General features: G+C 41.4%; 1 protein-coding gene across 2 annotated transcripts in view; it reads right to left on the minus strand.

Annotated features, from left to right (window-relative positions):
* Positions 1–202: 202 nt before the first annotated feature.
* cars1 (cysteinyl-tRNA synthetase 1) overlaps positions 203–24,033 on the minus strand; it is a 24,056-nt gene continuing 225 nt past the window's right edge. The window contains exons 2-23 of one of the 2 annotated variants that reach the window (XM_076078826.1): positions 21,348–21,572; positions 20,490–20,581; positions 19,657–19,745; positions 12,013–12,109; positions 11,274–11,372; positions 10,797–10,946; positions 10,360–10,500; positions 9,398–9,486; positions 9,191–9,312; positions 8,839–8,951; positions 8,619–8,747; positions 8,029–8,158; positions 7,459–7,562; positions 7,269–7,366; positions 6,952–7,141; positions 5,723–5,791; positions 5,172–5,253; positions 4,746–4,826; positions 4,475–4,542; positions 3,630–3,689; positions 3,466–3,549; positions 203–1,747 (exon numbers count right to left, since the gene is read on the minus strand). In XM_076078826.1, the coding sequence (XP_075934941.1) occupies positions 1,619–1,747; positions 3,466–3,549; positions 3,630–3,689; positions 4,475–4,542; positions 4,746–4,826; positions 5,172–5,253; positions 5,723–5,791; positions 6,952–7,141; positions 7,269–7,366; positions 7,459–7,562; positions 8,029–8,158; positions 8,619–8,747; positions 8,839–8,951; positions 9,191–9,312; positions 9,398–9,486; positions 10,360–10,500; positions 10,797–10,946; positions 11,274–11,372; positions 12,013–12,109; positions 19,657–19,745; positions 20,490–20,581; positions 21,348–21,572 (2,441 nt within the window). In that variant the 3' untranslated portion in view covers positions 203–1,618. The remainder of the gene's footprint in view (positions 1,748–3,465; positions 3,550–3,629; positions 3,690–4,474; positions 4,543–4,745; positions 4,827–5,171; positions 5,254–5,722; positions 5,792–6,951; positions 7,142–7,268; positions 7,367–7,458; positions 7,563–8,028; positions 8,159–8,618; positions 8,748–8,838; positions 8,952–9,190; positions 9,313–9,397; positions 9,487–10,359; positions 10,501–10,796; positions 10,947–11,273; positions 11,373–12,012; positions 12,110–19,656; positions 19,746–20,489; positions 20,582–21,347; positions 21,573–24,033) is intronic. The other variant, XM_076078825.1, reaches the window with a different exon arrangement.

Raw genomic sequence — 24,033 nt, forward strand, 5'->3', positions numbered from 1 at the left:
GCTGCCTTCTATCAACTTCAAGGCCATTGAAAACACATGGTATGGAATCATACAGAAAAACATCAGAACCAATCTAATGCTCCTGTTTGAGCTTTTATTAACACCATGAAGAACAATCACAAGCTGCCTCAGTATAAACGTATATGTTCCATTTAGACAACACATGCACAACATATTTAAAATAAGACACTTTAAAATCAAATGTTGTTCCAGTCTGGATGTCTTTTATTTGAGTAACAATCCATTTATATCTTTATTGATAACATCATCTTGCCAATTTGGGATAAAAGTCAACATCCTGGAAGTCTAAAGAATTTTCAATGACGACCAATTTTATTTCATCAAAGTGAAATCAGCTCACTGGCTCTTTATTGGAGCCTCTTCTCATCCTTATGACTTCACATCTTTAAGTGAGGAGAATAGCTTCACCTCACTTAAAGATGTTTTTGTAGAAAGAGAACTAGTCCTAGAAAAAAATCCAACTCTACAGTCTACGGCAGTAAAAACATATTTATTTATGGTCGACTTCTAGAGCTGCAACGTTTACTGAATTTATTGATCGAAACACAATTAATGAATGAATATTGTTGAGGCTTAAGTGGCACATTGAAACATCTACAGCTGAGTCACATTTCATTCATGTGACGATTGAAGCTTCTCAGATGATCAATGACGGAAAACTGAACGTCTTTGAGTCAAACGATTAAAACGAGCAATCTGACGTCATCTCCTCTCTCCAGCTGTGAGAAAATGAAGTGAATTTTTTCACTAAGACCTTAAATGTTACAGAAAAACATGATTAATCTGACAGATTGTCAGATCATGAGAATAATAGTTGCAGCTTTAGTGCCTTCAGCCAATTCCAAAGTGCTCAATGTGTCCGTCTGTTTAGAAAGGGTTTCCAAACATGTCTTTAGTTTGTAGTTCATCTTAAACTCAAAAGTTAAATCATACAGAAAAAATAATCTATTTCATCCTTTGACTGACGAGCAGTGTTTCAGTCCAGAACACCATCAAACCTCACTTCAGGTTTTGTCTTCCACAACTTTTAGGAACATGAAGAACGGACGTTATGTCATCAAGTGTCACGTTTAACCGTCTTTCTGAAGTAAAAAATAAAATCACAAAGTTTTATCGCGTTGTTTTCTGATCCCAGACAGATAAAGAGACAAACAATGACCCAGCATCTCTGCACTAAACATTTATTCTGCAGAGAGGAGGAGGAAGAAGAGGAAGAGGAGGAGAAAGAGGAGGGCGAAGATTAGAGGAGGAAGAGAAAGAGGAGGACGAAGATTAGAAGAGGAGGAAGAAGAAGAGGAGGAGGAAGAGGAGGAAGAAGAGGAGGAGGAAGGGGAGGAAGAGGAGGAGAAAGATTAGAAGAGAAGGAGAAAGAGGAGGGGGAAGATTAGAGGAGGAAGAGAAGGAGGACGAGGAGGAGGAAGATTAGAAGAGGAGGAGGAAGAAGAAGAGGAGGAAGAGGAGGAGGAGGAAGAAGAGGAGGAGGAAGGGGAGGAAGAGGAGGAGAAAGATTAGAGGAGGAGAAGGAGGAGGACGAGGAAGATTAGAAGAGGAGGAGGAGGAGGAGGAAGAGGAGGGCTGGGACAGTTTGTAAACACAATCAGTCTTCATTTTGGTTCATCGGAAGATACTCCTTGTGTAGTTTCTCTTGGGCCTCGAAGAGCTTTCTCAGCTTCTTGGTTTGTCCTTTGCTCAGCTCCTTCCCCTCCACATCATGAGTGGGGAAACCCTGTTTAACAACAACAACAACAACATCAACAACAACAACTTCCTTCTGATGAGTTTTCTGTCTCAATGCTGCACAAAATTACACCCAATTTATAGAAAAACGGCAAAAGAATGTGTTTCCATCACATCTTTTACTTAAAAGTAGTAAAACAATAGAGTACTTTACTCTTTCACGAGTTAAAGTAAAACAATAGAGTACTTTACTCTTTCACTAGTTAAAGTAAAACAATAGAGTACTTTACTCTTTCACTAGTTAAAGTAAAACAATAGAGTACTTTACTCTTTCACTAGTTAAAGTAAAACAATAGAGTACTTTACTCTTTCACTAGTTAAAGTAAAACAATAGAGTACTTTACTCTTTCACGAGTTAAAGTAAAACAATAGAGTACTTTACTCTTTCACTAGTTAAAGTAAAACAATAGAGTACTTTACTCTTTCACTAGTTAAAGTAAAACAATAGAGTACTTTACTCTTTCACTAGTTAAAGTAAAACAATAGAGTACTTTACTCTTTCACTAGTTAAAGTAAAACAATAGAGTACTTTACTCTTTCACGAGTTAAAGTAAAACAATAGAGTACTTTACTCTTTCACTAGTTAAAGTAAAACAATAGAGTACTTTACTCTTTCACTAGTTAAAGTAAAACAATAGAGTACTTTACTCTTTCACTAGTTAAAGTAAAACAATAGAGTACTTTACTCTTTCACGAGTTAAAGTAAAACAATAGAGTACTTTACTCTTTCACTAGTTAAAGTAAAACAATAGAGTACTTTACTCTTTCACTAGTTAAAGTAAAACAATAGAGTACTTTACTCTTTCACTAGTTAAAGTAAAACAATAGAGTACTTTACTCTTTCACTAGTTAAAGTAAAACAATAGAGTACTTTACTCTTTCACTAGTTAAAGTAAAACAATAGAGTACTTTACTCTTTCACTAGTTAAAGTAAAACAATAGAGTACTTTACTCTTTCACTAGTTAAAGTAAAACAATAGAGTACTTTACTCTTTCACTAGTTAAAGTAAAACAATAGAGTACTTTACTCTTTCACTAGTTAAAGTAAAACAATAGAGTACTTTACTCTTTCACTAGTTAAAGTAAAACAATAGAGTACTTTACTCTTTCACTAGTTAAAGTAAAACAATAGAGTACTTTACTCTTTCACGAGTTAAAGTAAAACAATAGAGTACTTTACTCTTTCACTAGTTAAAGTAAAACAATAGAGTACTTTACTCTTTCACTAGTTAAAGTAAAACAATAGAGTACTTTACTCTTTCACTAGTTAAAGTAAAACAATAGAGTACTTTACTCTTTCACGAGTTAAAGTAAAACAATAGAGTACTTTACTCTTTCACTAGTTAAAGTAAAACAATAGAGTACTTTACTCTTTCACTAGTTAAAGTAAAACAATAGAGTACTTTACTCTTTCACTAGTTAAAGTAAAACAATAGAGTACTTTACTCTTTCACTAGTTAAAGTAAAACAATAGAGTACTTTACTCTTTCACTAGTTAAAGTAAAACAATAGAGTACTTTACTCTTTCACTAGTTAAAGTAAAACAATAGAGTACTTTACTCTTTCACTAGTTAAAGTAAAACAATAGAGTACTTTACTCTTTCACTAGTTAAAGTAAAACAATAGAGTATTTTACTCTTTCACTAGTTAAAGTAATGCATTAGTGCAAAGTGCTGTAAATAGTTCTTCTGGACTCGAGGGATTTACCATTTCGTCGAACTTGGAATACTTGTCAGTTTCTGTGCGAAACATTTCACACGGAGGCATCTTCATCTTTGCCAGTTTAGCCGTCTGAAACACAGAAGAAGACACGAGTGAGTGAACCTGTTTGTGGATCAAGAGAAACCAAACGAGTGGAACGTCTGAGCCACCTCTTGTTCTTGTTTCTTCTTGGCCGCTTCCTCCTTCTTCTTCTTCTTCTCCGCCTCCATCTGTGAGAGAAGAGAAACCAGCAAAGTTCACACATCACCTCAATATTAACATCCCAAATAAAAGAGATTCCCTTCTTGTGCAGCGGTCTGTCTCTTCAGCACAGCACCTCCTGACTGGTGCACAGAATGACCAACGTAACAGTGGACGTGACTGCTTGTTGAGGCAGCAAACAGCTGCTTTTAAAACAGGAATACTGGACACAAAGTGTGGTTTGTTGAACTTATTCACATATATTATTATTATTAGTATAATTATTTTACGAATCATGCTTGACTTAAGCTTTTTTAATTGACATTTTTTAATAAATCTCATGTGCATTTAGTTTCTCTTGCGATTAATTTGCATAAATACAGTGAAATATTACGTGGCTAAAAAAACAGAAAAGCCACCGTTTGGTCGATTTCTCTGAGCTTCCGCGCCTCAAATAACGGCATCAAGCTGTGACGTTGTGCGGACACAAGATGACAAACTTTATTACTCCTTTCTAACTTTGACAAAGGCAGCGCTTTTCACAATAAAAGCCCGAGACGTGTGCACTGTAACTGTTAACCAGTTAACTCTAATTCACTCAGAGCGTTTCTCTAAAAGGAAGCTCAACAAAAGAGCTTTCAGTAGCTTTAGTCTATACAACAGTGTAGCTATTTACCCATGATGCTTTGTGTCGTGTGGTTGTGTCCTATAGTTTTAAAAACAAACTGCTCCAAACAGGAAGCCCACTGTGTTGCTATTTGTAATCATGTAGTAATTAATGTGGAGATTAAAAACGTCCTCTTGACTCCCTCACCTCCTCCTTCTCCTCTCTCTCCCTCAGTAATGTCTCCTTGTCTACCAGCTTCACCACGGTGGGCAGACCTGAGGACACAGGAAGTGATTCAACGAGGAGACATTCTCGCTGTGAAACACGTTTATTGTTTACCATCAGTATCGTGCGTCGATCCCGAAACCTTTTCAATCACATCTTGATAGTGAGTCGCTCATCGTAACAAAATGATATTTGACTTGATAATACTGAGGTGACTCCATGAAAAGAGAAAGATTAAGATCAGTTCTGTTACCTTCGTGATCTTCAAGTCGGACTCCGAGCGCCGGCAACGTGTCGTCACGAACGACGTCACACAGCTGCAGCAACTCCGTCACTACATCACATCAGATCAGACAAAATAAAAGGAAAGGAAATTAAATAATGTAAAAATTAAAAATAAAGTAAAAATTCAAAATAAAGTCAAAATAAAGTCAAAATAAAGTCAAAATAAAGTTAAAACAAAACAAAACTAAATAAAATAAAATAGAATAAAATAAAATAAAAATACATTAAATTAAATAAAGGCCTTAACAACTAAACCCTGAGGAGAAACTATGACGGTGAAAAGTGTTAAAATATGATGATAAATGTTTCTACTTTCTCTGATTCAACACTATCATGATATTCTAAGCAGACGTAAACATGATAACAGAACTTTAACATATTTTGGAGTTCTTACCTTTCTGCTCTCGGGCGATTTTTCGGACGCCCTCTCTGAACTCTGACAGCACGGTGAGGTACGGCATCACGGTGCTCTCCAGCTGGAAACACAAAGACAGCGAGAGCAACATTTTACTGAAGCTTTCTTTAGTAGAAGCAGCTTAAAATCATCCTGTAAACCTGAGCAGTAACAGCTTGATGTACGTAATCATCCGTTTGTTTTACAGGAATCACAGATACATTTTAACATCGTACTTCGTGTCAAGATGAAGTCATTAAGTTACTTTCAATTCTTATTTTATTGTGACAAAAATAATCTAAAGGTTTAACGATGGACAAAACAAATCACCCGGTAGAAGAAAAACAAGTTTGTTTTACTAAAAGAAGCAGTGAACAGGATGCTGGTCACATGACGGATGTGATTCACACGAGACAAAGTGATCTTAAGATCGACTGCTGAGTAAAACATTAAGAGAGTCATTTCAGATGTCTCACGATCATCATTGAATCATAATCAACGTGAACAGATACATTTCCATCAACAATAGAAACAGAAATCTCTCGACTTACATCGATGCTCTGACTTTGTCCTCCCACTGGGAAACCGATGGGCTCCGATCCTTCAATGGCACCAAATATCTAAATAACAAACAATACATAAAAACAATATCAAGACCCGTAAAACAGCCTCACCGGCATAAAACAAAGGAGTCAAATGAAATGCAACTCATCACACAGACGCTAGATTAGCATTAGCATCACACGACCCACCAGATAATAAAGTGCATTAAACACAGCGACACATATTTCACCTCCCTCACAATAATCAAATGATTAATGGACACAAATCAAATAACAACAATGTGTCTGAACATAAAGTGAACAGTGTTTATATGAGCTGTTGTAAATCTTTAAACTACATTACCCAGAATGCTTAGAATCAGTGTTTGTTTACATGAAAGCAGGCACTTGAAATCAGTGAAAACATGTTTAAATAATCACTTTTTTGGTGTTCACTCTGTTCTTTTGATTATTTCAGTAATAATGAGGCCTTTCCATTTTTTCGGGGGTTTAAAAAAGGGTTTAAGTGAAGCTCACACTGCCCCCTAGTGGTGGCTTCATGATCTGTTCCCAGTGGGTGAGTTTCAAAACTAAATACAGGAAGCAGGGTGAACAATAAAGTTATTATTATTCTGAAAGTCCAACAGCTCAAACGATGTCCTGTTGGACTGAAAGCAGGATGTTCGACGGCCCATTATCCCGAAAAACAGCCATACGTTATGATTTGTATTATGAGTTTACGTTGTCTGGTAAATTGAGCAAAATGTTCACAGAGTCTGTAAAGTATTAAAGCAGACAGCCACTGAGCTCCGTCTCCACATTGTGTCTCTTCAGAGCAACGTGTCTTCAGAGCAGTGGGCTTTTATTTTGGTGATAAAACGCTGTCGGACGTCAGTTTTTTTTTTTTGCTCAAATAGGAAGTTTTTCAAACTATTGTTGTTTTGGAATATCGGGCCTCTGGACCAATGGGCAGTCCTCATATTTCACATGGAGCGTCATGTCTAAATGTAAATATAAAAGGAACTGTAGTGTAAATCATTAAATCCAAACATAAAGTAACATATTTATAATCTAAACCCTCTTTTTATTTCCACTATTGCTGCTGCTGTTTGATCATCAGCTCACAGACATTCAACAGTTAGTCGCGGCTCCTTCTGTCGTGTGGACCGTGGTGAGCAGCAGCCTTGAAGCTCTGAACTCACACACAGCTCAGAGTACAGCAGTGACACGGTGCTCACCTTCAGCATGTTGGTGAGGTACGCGGCGATGCTCTCCACCAGCATGCGGTTGGGCCTCAGCTTGGCGCTCTTCCTGCCGGCGATGTAGCTGTTGCTCAGGCCGACCAGCACCCTCATCTCCTCCACGGCGGTGCGAGTGTCCACGTTGTCGCACAGAGCCTCGTGGACGGCACACTTCCTGTCGTAGAAACTGGAAAACACAAGTAGACCGCTTTAAGAAAAGAAGCGTTTGAGGGACGTGAAATGCTTTTGAAGCTTGTTGTTTTAATGTGTTTGGGAAGATTCCCGGAGGTGAAACCCCGTCTTTACTCTCTCACCTGTTGTTGAGCTCCGTCTCTGCCGCCTCCCACTTCTCAAAGCGACCGGTGATGTCAGTAGGAGCTCGCATTATGTCCTTCACATTCAGGAAGAACTCCTGTCACATGAAAAGGGCACAAAAACAGCTGATTAATGAAATATATATATATATATCACAATATATACTCGTATGTCATATTGGTAACTCACATTCATGAACTTCTCGTACTGGACGGCCGACTCCATGGTGTTGGAGGAGTAGTCCAGGGTGTCTTTCCAGGAATGCATTAAGAACGCCAGACGGAGCTGACGAGCTGCAGGAGGACGGAGAGGAAAACGGTCTGACAACACAACACTTCCAGAGGCGCTCTGCTGGAACTTAAAGAGACAGTAGTGATGTTCTGAAGAGTGTTCGTGTGAGGTTCTTCTCCAGAGTCAGAGTTCTACTACAGACGAGTCTATAGAAACACACAGGAGAACCATGTTCTGCTGTGGACGTATTCGAGACTCTAGAATCTATATCACTTTAACTTTTAAGCTGTTTGAGAATATTTCCACCTCTTTACCTTTCTGTCAGAGAACTGAAGCTGTTATCTTTGCTCTCTTCATCAGACTCCATTGATAAAAACAACCTCTCAGAACGCTGACTCACACAAACACACTTCACCTGCACTGTCCCTTTAAGCAACATTACACTAGAGGTGCTTCAGTTTAGTCTGCAGACAGACTTTCATAAAGAAACAGATCTACAACACCGACGACATCCAGCAGGTGAGTCACCTGAGTTCTTCTCCAAGGCGTCTTTAATAGTGATGAAGTTCTTCAGAGATTTCGACATCTTGCAGCCTGCGATGGTCAGGTGTCCGGTGTGCAGGAAGTATCGGACCCAGTAATCGTTCTCAAAGAACGCCTGTGAGGAAAACAGGCAAACTCTGTTACCTTCTGTTTGACTGGAAACAGCTTTTTAATACTTCAGTTGATCGTCTTCCAAAAAAATACATTTAAAGGAACAGTTCGACATTTAAAGAAATACACTTGAAGCTTTCTTCAGATGAGTCAGAGGAGAACATCACCTGCCAACCGGTTGTAGTGGTGTTTTTGTACAGATTAAGAGAACAAGGTCCAGTTCCCAGTCTTTGTGCTAAGCTAAGCTAGCTGGCTGCTTGCGATAGCTTCAGATTTAGCGTACAGACGTGATTCAATCGGTGAAAAAGTGAAAAGATGAGAGTCACAAAGAGATGGGAGATGCTCTCTTCCTTCTACTCTCTTCAGTTACAGGCTCGTGATCTCTGGAAAGAGACTTTGCTGCTGAGTTCAAATGTATTTTCAATAACCAATAAAGGTGGATTTCTTTTGGGGTTTTTTTGTACCTCAGACTGAGCCAACTCGTTGTCGTGATGGGGGAACCGGAGATCAAACCCCCCCCCGTGGATGTCCATGGACTCCCCCAAGATGGAGCCGGCCATCGCCGAGCATTCAATGTGCCAGCCCGGCCTTCCCTGTGACAGCAGAACAACATTCAAATAACAATCACTGTCGCACCAATCACTGGAAAGCTTCTGTATCGTCGCATGAAGGAGGAGCTCTCACCTTCCCCCACGGAGAGTCCCACGAAGGCTCTCCGGGCTTGGAGGCTTTCCACAAGGCAAAGTCATTGGGGTACTTTTTCTCATTCAGCTGGTCAGCGGAGATGCTCAGGTCACCTGCAGGGCCACAAGAGACACGTGAGGGACCAACATGACCACAGCAGCGGACTCATGGAAGTAGTAACACGGTCACTGAAGAGAAATCCATCTTCAGCATTCATGTTTACAGAAGATTAGAACAGTTCTGACTCCCGGTGCTAGAAAGACATCGTGGATTTCGTTCATCTACAAACCACCAGGATGATATGAAAGCTGCTTTAATCACATAGAACATAGTAAGATGTGCAGGTTTGTACCTTCTCCCTCTTGTAAAGCCTTCTGGTCTCCGACCGCCTCCGGCACCAGTTTGGCGTACGAGTGCTGCGAACTGGCGTCAAACTTCAAGGTGTTAAAGTACACGGAGCCGTTTGACTCGTACCTGTGAACACGAGGAAAACAGAATCACTACAAAGTGCACCGTCGATAACGGACGTACGTGTGAACACGAGGAGCTTCTTCCTCACCCGTAACCGTTTGACACGACCCTCTTCACAAAGTCCACGATCTCCGGCACGTATTCACTGACTCGAGTGAGAACGTCTGGAGGAAGAACCTGGTGGACGCAGAGACGATTTACACACAATAAACAACAATATTACAACAAACACAACGTGGTCAGAAGTACCACAACAAACTACAGTCTCAAATATGACTGTATGCTGCTGCATTAAGCTTTTCTTTAGGAGGAGCCCAAACCAAAGACAGTGAGTCCACATACTTGTGACCATATTATGCATATTCATAATTAAAGTGAATTTGTTTGATCTGTTATCTATAACGTGGATTAAGTTCACTTTTTGACACATTCTTAGCGTAAATTAATGAAAGTACGAGTGCAATGTAATGTTAAAAATATGACTATAGCAGATTCTAATGTTTACTTTTTAATATTTACTGTAGCTGACTGTAACAAACACCAAGAACAGCATCAAAGCCGGCTGCGTTCTGACTGACAGAGAGAGGAACAGTTCACACGGAGACGCGCTGAGAAGCAAATGAAAGAATACAATCTGCTGATCCATTTCCTCAGTCTGTTGTAAATACTTTTCTCTTCTGTGTTTATGACTTTACAACAGGTGGATAAGCTTTACGTTCATTCATTCTTTATTAGTTTTGGCATTTTTTTTTTGTCGGGATCCTCGTTGTCAGTGTTTGTCGACGTAATTCTCATTTTGTCCACAAGAGGCTGAAGTGGACATAACTGCTGACTCACTTTCTATGTTCGGTGTGTTTATGGTCCACGGAGGAATTAAAACTCCCCTTTTTAAAACGTGGGGCAGAGGTGCACTTCAGCCTCTTGTGGACAAAATGAGAATTACAACAACAAACACTTAACGATGATACTGACCAAGAAAGCACCAATAATGTAATCTCTCCTCTCCTTCCGAGGCTCCTCGTGTTAATATGAAACAGTGCTTCTACTCACGTTCAGGGCCTCCATGTCTCTGTGGTACTCTCCCTCCCAATAATTAGGGAGAATGGAGAATATGGAATTCTCTGTGACTTGACTTCCAAACTGCTTGTCCAACCAATCAGACAGCAAGTCCTTTGAGTTCTCCAACAGCACCTGGAGACGACGAAGAATACATTAAAGCCAATCAAAGCGTGTACAACACACCTCCCTTCACTTAATAAGGATTAATACATTCAAAATAAGAATACATTAAAGCCAATTCAAGTTTAAGCAAACAAGAAACACTTTCCAGTCTTTGTGCTAAGCTAAGTTAGCTGCTTGCGATAGCTTCAGATTTAGCACGCAGACGTGATTCCGTCAGTATTTTCCCAACATGTCGGACTTCTCCCTATGAAGAGATAAACTGGTCACATGTGGAAGTGACCAAAGTGAAGGCGGCTCCGTCTCACCCGGGCCAGAGGCTGCACGACCGCATGGGCTGCTTTGCCCTCCATCGCTGCCTGCAGGGGCAGCAGAGCGGCTGTGACGGCAGCGTCCAGCCTCTCCAGCATCTGCTTCTTATCCGGGTCGGTCGTCGAAGCCAAGACGACCTGAAAGGGCTGAAAATGAACACATGCATTCAGTCTATAAAGCTCTTTAAATTGTGTTATCCTTATTTGTTAACGATTTTAATGATAAAGAAATACTACTTCTCTCTTGATTTATTACCTCAGTAAACATTGTAAACATGAGTTTATGGTCTCAATCTCTAGTTTCAAGTCTTCTTCAATACAGCATGATGTTCATTTAGTACATTATGGTCCATTTAGAGTCAAACAGACCACAAAGCAGGGGATGCTTTAGGGCGGGGCTACACGCTGATTGACAGGCGTCTCGAGAAGCTCTTTGTTATTGTATCAAAGGGTTTAAGAGAGTTTGTGTCTCACCTCTCTGGCGCTCAGGACGTCCTGCAGTATTTGAGCTGCTTGTGGCTGTTTCTCCTTGTACTGGTCCAGGAGGTGGTTCTGCCGGGCCCTCTTAATGATCTGAGAGGAGGAAACACCAACGTTAAGCAACACAAAGAAGACATGACGGCCCACAAGAGGCTGTGTAAGAAACCTTTAACATCAACACGTAGCTGTTTAATTAAACTGAATACTTACTGCATCATTAGCATCATAAATGGCTACTTCATTATCATGTAGATGCTTCTCTGTTGATGTCTTATGTTTGTTCATGATTGAATCATTTTGATGTATAAACCTCTGAACTGCACTAGAACTCATTCTGTGTGTCTGTGCTGATCCAGATTCAATGAAGGTTATGAGGTTTTTATTTGTCCCAATTAGCTGCATAGAAAAGAAAACTACAAAAACGACATTACATATGGAGGGTGGAGGATGAATTAAGGAGTCTCACAGCCGCAGGAAAGAAGCTACAAACCAATCAAAACTACAATAACAACATCTTAAAATGTTAAATATCACTATTTTAAGCTTTGGTTGTGTTTTCTGACGGAAGCGTTCGTCACACACGATGTGTTCAAGGACCGTCTGAAAGATTAAAATCTGAAGATAATGACGGTTTTCACAGCTTCTTGCTCTGATAAACGGTGTAGTTTAGGTGATGGTTCGGAAGGTTAATGAAAGATAATAAAGTCACTAATTAACCTTTCCTTATACTCACTTTGTCATCTATGTCTGTGATGTTGATGCAGTAGAAGACGTCGTACTTGAAGTAGTCCTTCAGTATCCTTCGCAGAATATCAAAAGATATGTAGGATCTGAACAAACAGACAGATTAGAAAATATTGTTTTACACTTGTTGTCCTCTGGGGTCAAAAATGACCCCACCTGGTTTGACTGTTTTTAAAGCATATAGTATAAATTGTCAATCAATTCTGTTTTACACCTTTAGTCTTACTTCAGTCCAACCCATTACAACAAATGTTTCCCTTCATTTTGGAATTTAGGGCCAATAGATAAAAGTAGACCCTGTTTTTGAGTGAAAATACAATGAAACAATGAATTATTTTGACTTTATATTATTTTTTACTATTTGACTGATCACAGAGAGGTACATATCAAAGTTTAGTGAGGATGCTGTTCTTGAATCATTTGAATTGTTCTAATGGCAGCACATAATCACACCTGTTGTCCTCTGGGGTCAAAAATGACCCCGTCAGGCTTGACTGTTTATAAAGCATACAGTATAAATTATCACCCACCTCTGTGTTTCAACTCCTTAGTCAACTTTATTCCAAGTCATTACTGTAATGGGAAAATATGTCATAGTCTAATGTGAAGGTTTAAGGAATGTAAGTCCTAAAAGAGCAGACACCAAACTGTAGTTTCAGTAGATGACTTTAATTAGTTTAGTATCCAGGTGTCTTGTTATCTGTTATCTTGTGCACTGTTTGTTTACTCTTCGTAAGACAGAGACACAGAGAGGCCTTGATTAACAGAGATCCTCTGTTTTAAATACTTTTGAAGTCATTTGTGACGCGTTATCTGAAGTTGTAAAGGCGTAAACCTTTGCATGCAGATGGGATGGGTGAGGGTAAAGAATGTCTGTTCTGTCTCTGCAAATGGTCATTTTTATGTTGTCACAGTGACTTCAAAAGAAGCATCTGTTGTGAGTTTAAACTGATTAGGGTAAGGCAAACTGTGAACAAAAGGGATTTGTAAACAGGAGATAAAAGCATCTTCCTGACTGTCTTAAATGATATACTAAGGCTCGAAGGATGACCTGCCTTTTGTTGTGTTCTTTGTGTATTCTTGTTAGCTAAAGCAGATAACAGGAAGCTGTCTGAGTATAAATGTCCATGCATTCTGAGTGTAGGTAGAGCACTCTCCCAGATGACTGCGATGTGTCTGTGAGACTGTTCTCTTTGCTTGCAAGCAAATAAATTGACTTTATAAACCTTGATCGTTCATCAAAACTCTGTTTTACTTTATATTGATAGAAAACCTCAACTTTCTTCTCCCGACTAGTCATAAGAAATATTCCACAACAAATTGGTGTCAGAAGTGGGATCGCTGACCGTCCATCAGGCTCCAGGGGGACCGTCCGGAGAAAAGGCCTTTCCAGGTTCAATAACAGTTTCCTGTCTCAATACCTCCTTAGACAAGAGAAGAGAGAGCCGGCGGAAACCGAGGAGTTTCTGATTGGCGGCACGCGAATTCAACGACAAAGAATTAATTTCTACAATATCGGGTAAGGAAGTTAAAATTCCAATTGTAAAAATAATTGTAAAAGTAATTGTAAAATTATACTAAGATCGTATAATTTAGCAGACACAGATGAATGATCAAGTAGTCATTATTATTTGGTAACACAATTGTTTTTGACGTTTGTGGTTTTGTTTTACGAATGGTTTATGTAAACTCCCTTTTTCGTTTTCTGACGTACTATTACACGCTTTTACGTAGGAGACAGGATTGTGTTATACGGTGATGATTTAACTCAGAATAAAAACATTTTGAGATCGTAACACAGATCGCTTGACTACAATTGTTATAGGTTTGATGTAAGACCGTTGTTAAATTATCCAATACGTGAATTCTACTAACGAAACTGATAGAATAAGAATCGTGATAAACTAACTTAACGTGAACTTCAAATAAGGTTTTTGCAATAGTTTTTTCCTTCAGGTAAAGAAACTTACGCTTTATAGTGACGACTATATTGTTTTTAAGATAACGTTAACGTGTCCACGCCTGAAAGATGGGTGGTAAGCAGAGTAAAAGCAGGGAACCCTCGGGTCCGATAGTGAATATGATGCGACAGAAACACGGAAACGGGTGTTTAGAATGCCTCACGTACTGGTCAAAGGAGTTTGGGTTTCCTGAAAACGGCTCATTGAGCGCCGCTAAGCTCAAAATGTTACGAGGGGATTTAGAAGGTAAATTGAAAAAGATGAAAAATGGCAAGAAAGTCAAAGTTAAAGACTTGGAAATGTTAGAGAAAAACCAGAGGTGTTTGACACAGTGGGAAAATGAGTGTGAAACTAGGGACAGAAAACAACTTATGAAATCTTTGACGTGTTTAAAAGAAGAAAAACTGATTCCAGACACACATAATCCATTATTGTCTCCCTCTGTCTCCCACAACCAACACCACCAACACCACAACCTCCACCACCTCCTCCACCATACGCTGTAGCACCACTGGTGGGCAGACCAGCAACCCGGCTCCACACTCAACAGCAAGAACAGGCTCGCCTGGCAAACGAGAAGCTCCGACAGAGTCCAGCCTCACCTCACCACAACCCGGTTGTCTCTCCTCCGACGGCTGCAACATCGACACCTGCCACCTCACCATGGTCCTACGCAGACCCGCATAGCTGGCGGGGTGCAGCCGGCGCTGTCGTCAACTGGCTCGACCCCGACACACCCACACCGGCCTTCAACCTCGACACATCCGAAGCTTTCCAGGGGCCCATGATTCAGGTTCCAGGACCCGCTGATGGTGCTCCGGGTCTCGTGTTCAGAGCCTGGACTCAAGCTGACATTATGCAGGCCTCACTGCATCTGCCAAGCATCCAGAATGGCGTAGCTTTCGCAAAAGACTTCCTGATATTCTGTAAAGAATTTATGCCGACCGGCCCAGAAGTGCATCGATTGCTGGTAAAACATGTTGGCCCAACTGACTTTAGCAAAATCAGGGCCACAGTTACAGGGCCTGGCCATGACACCCGCCAGATCAAGCTTGTCTGGACAGCAATGGAAAACGGTCCATATGTCACTTTCATCACAGCTGTCTGCGAGGCTATAGAAACAGCTTTCCCCTCGAAAGTTAACATGGCATTGATTAATAGCACCAAGCAAGGTAGGACTGAAGATGTGACATCATATCACCAACGACTCATGTCTGCATTCCAAACACACAGCGGTATTGAAGAACCGGCTGACAAAACAGCAATGTCAGTGTGGGAAACACATCTCAAGAATGCTTTCGTGAACGGGCTGCTGCCAGACATCAAAACAGCCACCGAACGCTCCGTGATTGGCCTGGAGGACGCAAGACTTGATGAAGTGGTAAAACACGCACGACACAACTGCAAAATGCACAATGACACTCAAGCTAGACAGGAGAAGCTCTCCAAACAAACTGGAGAAAGAGCTCAGCTTGCGATGCTTCAAGCTGTCAAACAGATGACGCTAGGAGTTGAGGGAGGCCAAAGACAACCCACCCAACCACGTAACAACTTTGGGCGGGGTCAGCAAAGGGGGCGTGGAAGAGGACAACACCGTGGAGATGTAAGAGGGCGTTTCCAAGATGGCCGCCAAAGAGGAGTTTCACGTGTGACACAAGACAATGAATGCTTCTTCTGTGGAGAAACAGGACATTGGATCAGAGATTGCCCACATCGTAATGCACACAACGGATCACGACAGACACGTGGCCGACAGCAGGGAGGAGACGGAGGGGGTGACTTTCATCAACAATTTGGCACTTCTGACTGACGCGATGTGGGGAGGCGAGGTAATGCACGTGGACAGGAGACGGCTGACTCCCTCTCAACTCCGGAACAGAGAAGTACACACACACACACACACACACACACACACACTGACTCAGCACGCACACACAACACGCACATTTGCTGCAACGCACACACGCTTCCTCGCACGCACACTGCAGAACAACAATCCATACTCCTCAGTGTCATTTCACACTTAGAGCAACAACAAGTGAATGCATCTACACCACAACCACACACTTATTCAATGTTTTCATCAGAGTCATACAAAAATATGCCAACTACTAAGGTTATTGTGGAAGGGAAAGAATTAACATTTTTAGTAGATTCTGGGGCTACTCACTCTGTAATTCAACAGAAACATTTTCCTCATCAAAAGATGAGTGGGCGTTTTGTATATTCACAGGGGGCCTCTGGGGTAACTGTAACTGAAAAATTTACTGTACCTATGACGAGTGTACACTCCGACCAGACTGACCACGATCCTGACATTAAAGTGAAACATTCGTTTCTACTTTCGACGCTTTGTCCAATCAACTTAATGGGCAGAGACTTAATGTGTGCTTATGGGATAGGACTGACGTCATCCTCTGATGGCCTTAAAGTGCATAGGCGTAGAGTCGTACACCAAATGATACAGACTCCCTCTCTGTCACTTTTTGCCTATCAATGGTGGCTTCCTGTTAATGACGCACAACGACTTTGTCACACAGTAGACGCACGTGTCTCACCACATGCCGACCGCATGAACTACAAACATCTACACTGCACCTCACACATTTCTAGAGGACAAGATGTTTGCTATGAGGACAAGTTTTTTGAAGGCCTCAATGATGCAATTGCCTGTTCCACACTGTTTTGGTCTACTTATAGATCTGCTGTATCTGTTTCTCTGACTCCATCACAGAAAGAACTGTTTGATGTTCCAGATTCAGCTCCACACATCTCGCTGTCAAAAGGACGCGAGGATGAGTGGCGGGATTTGGGTCCATTCGTTGCACAATGCGAGGCGCTTACCGACTGGGAACAGACGCTGGATCCATTTGTCCTGCGATCACAATCTACAGGCTTCCACAGAACGTTTTGTGTGCTCTTATCACCAGCCTGCAGATCAGTCTATGTGTTTCATGAGCATAACAAAGAATTCAAACATTTGTAACTAAACCTGCATCTATTTCTCCCGCCCTTACTCTTGTTCCACAGACACTTTGGGCGGCGAACAAATATGACGTGGGCCTGATCAACAACTGTCAGTCTGTTGTTATCACTCCGCGCTCTGATTTTCGGCCTCACAAGCACCAGTACCCTCTGCGCCAAGAGGCCATTGACGGTATTACACCTGTGTTTGATTCACTCCTGAAAGCAGGTGTGATTATTCCCTGTCCAGACTCTCCAGTCAGGACACCGATATTTCCTGTTAAAAAGATCAGAGATGCAGGCAAGCCTGTTGAATGGCGTTTCGTGCAAGACCTGAAAGCAGTAAATGCTGCAGTTCATGCACGTGCACCAAATGTGCCTAATCCTTACACTATTCTAGCTCAGATTCCTCCTGCAGCTAAATGGTTTTCTGTGGTTGACCTGTCAAATGCTTTTTTCAGTGTCCCGGTCGACAAGGACAGCCAATTTTGGTTCGCGTTCAACTTCAATGGTAAGCCATACACTTTCACCCGTCTGTGTCAAGGCTACACCGAGTCTCCAACCATCTACAATGATGCACTTAGAGAAAGCTTAGAAAGTCTAACTCTCTCACCAGGCTCTGCACTCCTGCAATATGTAGATGATTGCTTAATCGCAGCTCCTACTCAGGCACAGTGTCAGAAAGACACAATAAAACTGCACAAGAAGGCCACAAGGCGAGCCTATCTAAATTACAGTTTGTCATGCAAAATGTACATTTCTTAGGTCATGACATTTCAGGGGAAGGGAAAACCCTCTCTCCTAAAAGAATCGCTTCAATCGTGTCGATACCAAAACCTAACACTAAAAAACAGATGATGTCATTTTTAGGCATGTGTTCATACTGTAGGTCGTTCATACCTAATTACTCACAAATGGAGCAGCCATTATCAAGTTTGATTCACGGTAAAAATCTCACAGCACATGACAAAATAATTTGGACAAAAGAAGGCCATTCGGCTTTCACACAAATGAAATGTGCTTTGCAAACACCTCCAACTCTAGGGTTGCCAGATCCGAACAAACCGTTCACTCAGACTGTAGATGAAAGACAGGGCTGCATGACCTCTGTGTTGCTACAATCACATGGTGATAAACTACGACCTGTTGCGTATTTCTCCGCAAAACTCGATCCTGTCGCTTCAGGCTTGCCACAATGTTTGCGTGCAGTGGCCGCGGCTGAAAAGGCACTCGCTGCCTCACGTGACATAGTAGGATACGCTCCATTAACTTTGCTCGTTCCTCATTCGGTGTCTTTGATTCTCCTCGAACAGAAATCGTCTCACCTTTCTGCAGCGCGATATTTGCGTTATCACACATGTCTCTTAGACATGCCAAACGTAATGGTCAAACGCTGTACTAATCTTAACCCTGCATCATTACTTCCTATTCCTGGTGACGGTGAGGAGCACAACTGTTTAGCTGAGCTCCAAGCTCAGTGCACTCCTCGTCCTGACTTGATGGACACTCCGCTGCCCAATAGCGACATGGTAATGTATGTGGATGGATCTGCCTCTCGCGATCATACTGGTACTAATCTTGTGGGTTTTGCTGTTGTTTCGGACTCAGAAGTGCTGTGTTCAGGTTCTCTGCCATGTCACCTCTCAGCCCAGGCAGCTGAGCTCATCGCGCTCACCGAAGCATGTAAACTTGCTGAAGGTAAAACTGTTACAGTTCACACTGACTCTCGTTATGCATTCGGCGTGATCCACGATTTTGGTAGTCTGTGGAAACACAGAAAGTTCCTTAAATCTGATGGTAAACCTGTTTTGCATCACACTCTCATTGCTGAACTGTTAGAGGCCATTTTGTTGCCAACAGCAATTGCTGTTTGCAAATGTGCTGCTCATACAGGACACACTGACGTCATTTCAACAGGAAATGCATGTGCAGACGCTGCTGCAAAAGCTGCTGCTCGACTTCCAGTCCCCACTTCTTCTGCTCTCATGTCCTCATTTGTCTCAGCTCCCTCTTCTCTTACAGCGATGCAGACGTTGTCCACTCCGGAAGAACGTAGGCTGTGGCTGTTACCTTCAAATTTACTAACACCTGTTATCCTGGGGTCATTTTTGACCCCAGCAATTTGAACCTGCAGAACATTATTGTAATTAAAATTGCTACCAAAGTTTATGTGTCAGGTACTTAGTTTTTGTTGACTACCTAAATAGCCCTTTAAATAAAACAACCCCCCCGACACCCAAACCCGTATACATCCAGAATCCCTGTTACGGGACTATGGAGAAATATGCAGATCACCATCAAATCTCACTGATTGACCTATAATTGGAAAGAGATATTTTTTGGGTGTTTTAATGGCTTTAAATATAACTTTACATATCAACATGTTGAGTTTGTGTTTACCCAGTTGTCCCCATTAAATTAGGAAAAGTCATTCAATATTAAACCAAAAATATGATGTCTCATTTATTTAGAACATTTTGTGCTGTCCTGGGGTCAAAATGACCCCAGGACAGCACAAGGGTTAAAGTGATTTAGTCTTGGGCTTTGGGGAACACTAATCTTCCTTTTAACCAATTTTCTGACATTTTTATTGACAAAACAACTACTTGAGAAAATAATCAACATATTAATGACAATAATGGTTAGTCGTCCTGATGTTGTCAGGATGAAGTTGCCGTCTGCAGTACTTTGTGCTGGGACGTGTTTACCTGGCGTGTCCCATGTGAGAGGCGTCGTACACCGTCGGTCCACAGCAGTACCACGAGACCCGGTTCCCTTTCTGAGGAACAAACGGCTCCTGGAACACAAAGACCGTCACACAATACATCAAGCAACAGAGAATAGACTGTATGTGATCTCTGTACACACGGAACTGTGATTAATAAGAATTATTCATACGGATTTACAGCCCGTGATGGTTTTAATTGTCTTAATGTCATTAATCAACAGGGATTGACATCTTAACGATCGTCACTTAAAGAGTCTCTGCTGTGTTACATGAATGTGTTTATGTTCTTATTCTATTTTATCTTTATACAAACAACGTGCAGTGACGTCTTTCCAAAGCATCTTTTTATGCAAGAACACAAACAAGCTGCACGGCGGTTCAGACGTTTCCTACATTCACGGAGAGTCACTGCCTCTGCTCTTTGTCATCACCTTATAAGGAGCTTCATCTCCATCAGAAGAGTCGACTGACGACCTTCCTCTGCCCTTTATACAGATTACATTACAACGGAGTTTCACTTTGTAAATTCTCACCGCTCACAACAGAACATCAGGTCTACACAGGAAGCAGATAAAGGTTTTACTTCCTGACTGAGCTGCAGTGAATAACAGGCGGACGCAGCATGTTCAAGAGTGTTGTTATCAACAAACCACTCATGAGATCCGAACCTGTGAGCAAGTTTATATTCTTTATCATTTTTCCACAAAGACAAGGATCTGATATCCTCTCCTCTCCCCTCCCCCCCTCCCCCCTCCCCCCTCCTCTCTCCTCCTCCTCCTCCTCCTCCTCCTCCTCCTCCTCCTCCTCCTCTACCTTTGCTCTGGTCAGGCTGTTGTAGAGGTGGAGTTGAGGAACATCTGTCCCTGCTGGAGGAGACCAGGCCGGCTGAACCCGCTTTCCTTTCACTGGAAGACACAAAAAAAGACAATTCAAACATTCCAGTCTTTATAAATGTAACTGTAGCTTTAAAACGTCTTCTTCTGCGAAGTAGAACATCACTGAAGGAGAAAACCTCCTCAGCTCTACTAATCTGAATCTGTATAGCGCTCAAACAAGTTTTATTATTTTGCTTATTTGCTAAGATTTCCAGTAAAACAATTTGCAAAAAGGAAACAACATGCGGCTCAAAGCTTGAGGATCTGCTCAGTGGTTCTGTGAAGGATCATGTTGTTGTCAAAGCAAAGGGGGGGGGGGTCGCGGTATTTAACGTCCTCTCACTTCTGTTTCCAAAGTTCACAAAACCTCGTTGACCGGCAGAGATCCCTGCTACAGGAACTAACTAGCTGATTGGACGGATTGATGATGATGCATTGTAAATGTTTTTAGAATGCCATTAATGACACTTCACTTCCTGTAAATGTCACACTTCTGTGTCTGCAGCCGTTTCAACACCAGGTTGTTTTTCATGTCTACGGGCAACAAACTGACACCGGTGAGGGTTTTTCCAGCTGCTGACGTTTTGTTCAAACAGAGATAAACTAACTCTCTCCTGCGCTCGGCTACAAGCACCACGTACTGCATGCAGCCATGACGAGTCAAAGCTGGAACTCAATCAAATGCAAAATGATTTCAGGCTTCATGCATGTCAGTGTTTTGCAGACGGGCACGTTAGAGCTGCCTCTCAGTCTCTGGACCTCAGACAGGACCTCAACATCCAGGCCGTCTACTCACTGCTGCTCTCAGGCTGGAGGTCCTGCAGGGCTGCTATGTGTCTGTACCAGCGCAGAGCGTGGACATGCCGCGGGTCTGGGGGTCTGCGGAGGAGCCTAAAGGCTTCCTGGTCGGCCTGGGAGGGGCTGAACCCAGCCAGGTAGCTGCGTGGGGTTAGGTAGTCATTCAGGGCCGCTGCCAGCGTGGACGCCTCATTTATCTGAAGCAAGAAGCCAAACTCAAAGGCTGCAGAAAGAAGAGGGCAGATAGTCGCAGAGAGTTACCGACCAGGCTGCAGCACCACGAGTTCACCAGAGACCAGGCTCAGCACACCTCCGACTCAAGTCAATCACGTTTAAACTAAATCCTGCACATTATATATGACACTAACTCTCAGCGCTCCACAGGAGCAGACTGACACATGGTTGGCCTTTGAGTTGGGATTGTTCTGCTCTCGGTATCATGTTTGAACTTTAGAGAAGAGTAGATTGTTATGTTTGGTATGCTCAGGTGTAATACTGCTCTCATGACTCATGTGTTATTATTTTATTACAGGAGTCTGACAACATCCCAGATGTTTTAGAGACGTGTAACTGACACGACGTCTCAGAGTTAACTCTGTAAACGGGACATGAAACAGACTCTACATGTGATTTAAAAGAGAAACTCACACAAACTAATGAACAGAACATACGGATACTGTGACGACCCTCTCTGCCTGTTCCTTTGGCTGCCTTCCTTGCAGGTGTGGAGGTGGGTGTGGCAGAGGGTCGTCAGGCAGAGTGGAAGCACCTGAGGCCATTAGCAACACTGGCCCTGTGTGCCAGAGCACTCAGTACAAAAACCCTCTGGATTCGCAGTTGGTCTCTCGCTCCTTCCTGAGACACCCATTTTGGTTTCTGTTGCGGTTATGGTTTGTTTCTACACTATACAACACTGCATATACACTTTACACGCACCCACTCACTTACACTGCTGAAATGACTGACTTCACATGTCACTGTTAGTTTATGTTTGTCTTTTATATTACTTTAAACCTAATAAATAATTAATCAACTGTTTCATTGAATGCATCTCCTGTCATGGCCGTTCGGCCTGGTTTGTGACAGATACACAAGTAAATATCAGTTCATGTTGATCCGTTGATCAGTTCATGTTGATCAGTTCAGCGCTCTGCAATAACAAAGCTGCTCTCTGTCTGTAAAGAAAACACACTGTTTCCCAGAAACCACCAACGAGTAAGAGTGAAACTGAAATTAACTGGATGAACTTTCCAAACAGTGTGAACACAAAAAGTCAAAAGGAAACTTAAATGTGTTTTCTCTACTCATGCAGAGGACCTGAGACTGGAAAGGAAAGAAAGTGAGAGAGAAACAAACAACGTGAAGCTGGAGGAGAAGTAGACACACAAACACACAATAGAACCAATGCTGTTCTAAAGCAGCTTTTAAAGCAAAGGAGACACGAGACAAAGGATTCAAACAGGGACACAGAGGATTGCACAGACCACCAGAGGTCTGCGCAGACCACCAGAGGTCTGCGCAGACCACCAGAGGTCTGCGCAGACCACAGGACTCTCTGATGTTTGCAATGGAGACAATCTGCTTATTGAGGTTATTCAGTCCTCAATGATTTACACATTGAACCTTCATTACTAAGATGTACCAGAGTGAGCTTTGAAAAGCTGAGCTCAGTTTGTTTTGATTGGCTGTCTTATTATTATTATTATGGCTTTAAATAATAATAACAATAGTGATAATAATAATTATAATAATCATCATACGATTAAGTACAATAAAAGTACTTCCTATTAATAATAATAATGATAATAGTAATAACAGATCAAACAAGATGATGCAACTGTGCAAAACTGAAAGTGAAAACCAAACATATACAAACAATTAAACGTCTATTATGAAATAATAAACTCAATAAATGTAACAAAGAAGTTAAACTAAAATCCTACAGATTATGACTCACAAGAGCAGACTGACCGAGTCAGAGTCGTGTTGTTGTAACTTTAAGAAGAGAAGAGTTTAAATGATGTTTCATGGACAGATGTTCTACTGCACACAGGACTTAAAGGAGGAGTAGTGCTATTTTATACTATAAAATAATAATAATACAAGTGATTCCAAAAGGGTCTCAGGACCTCTGGTCCCTTAAATAAACTATACATGACTTGTCAAACAGAAACTAAACGGATCAAACTGGATGATGTAAAAACAAGCATATTAAGAAATAATATGATTTAACATAAACTCATGTTGTCTCAGGCCATAAATTACAGTTTTGTGGTTATGTTAAACATAAACTACAAATTTCCGTCAGTTTTTAATTAATTAAATAGTTATTTTTAATTAATTAATAATTAAATAAATTTATTTTTAATTTATTTTAATCAGTCTAAATATTATTTAGTTTGTTTACATCACACTAGGACAGTTGTATGTTTCAGGACACACCAAACCAAACACCATTCAACACCCTGAACCAATGATAACAGCAGTCAGTGTACTTAAATAAAATACTGTTATATAATATATATATATATATATATATATGCCGAACTAAAGAATGAGCTCCTTTAAACTCTTGGAGTTGTATTCGTTGACCTGCGTGTCTCTGCCGATGCATTGATGATTTAAATGGTCAGATTTTTAAAGAAGGTTCGACTTGTCATTAACCGACCGGTGTTACCTTTAGC

The sequence above is a fragment of the Anarhichas minor genome, unplaced genomic scaffold, assembly GCF_050575085.1.
Source record: "Anarhichas minor isolate MPS153535 unplaced genomic scaffold, ASM5057508v1 ptg000067l, whole genome shotgun sequence".
NCBI classification, from domain to species: domain Eukaryota; kingdom Metazoa; phylum Chordata; class Actinopteri; order Perciformes; family Anarhichadidae; genus Anarhichas; species Anarhichas minor.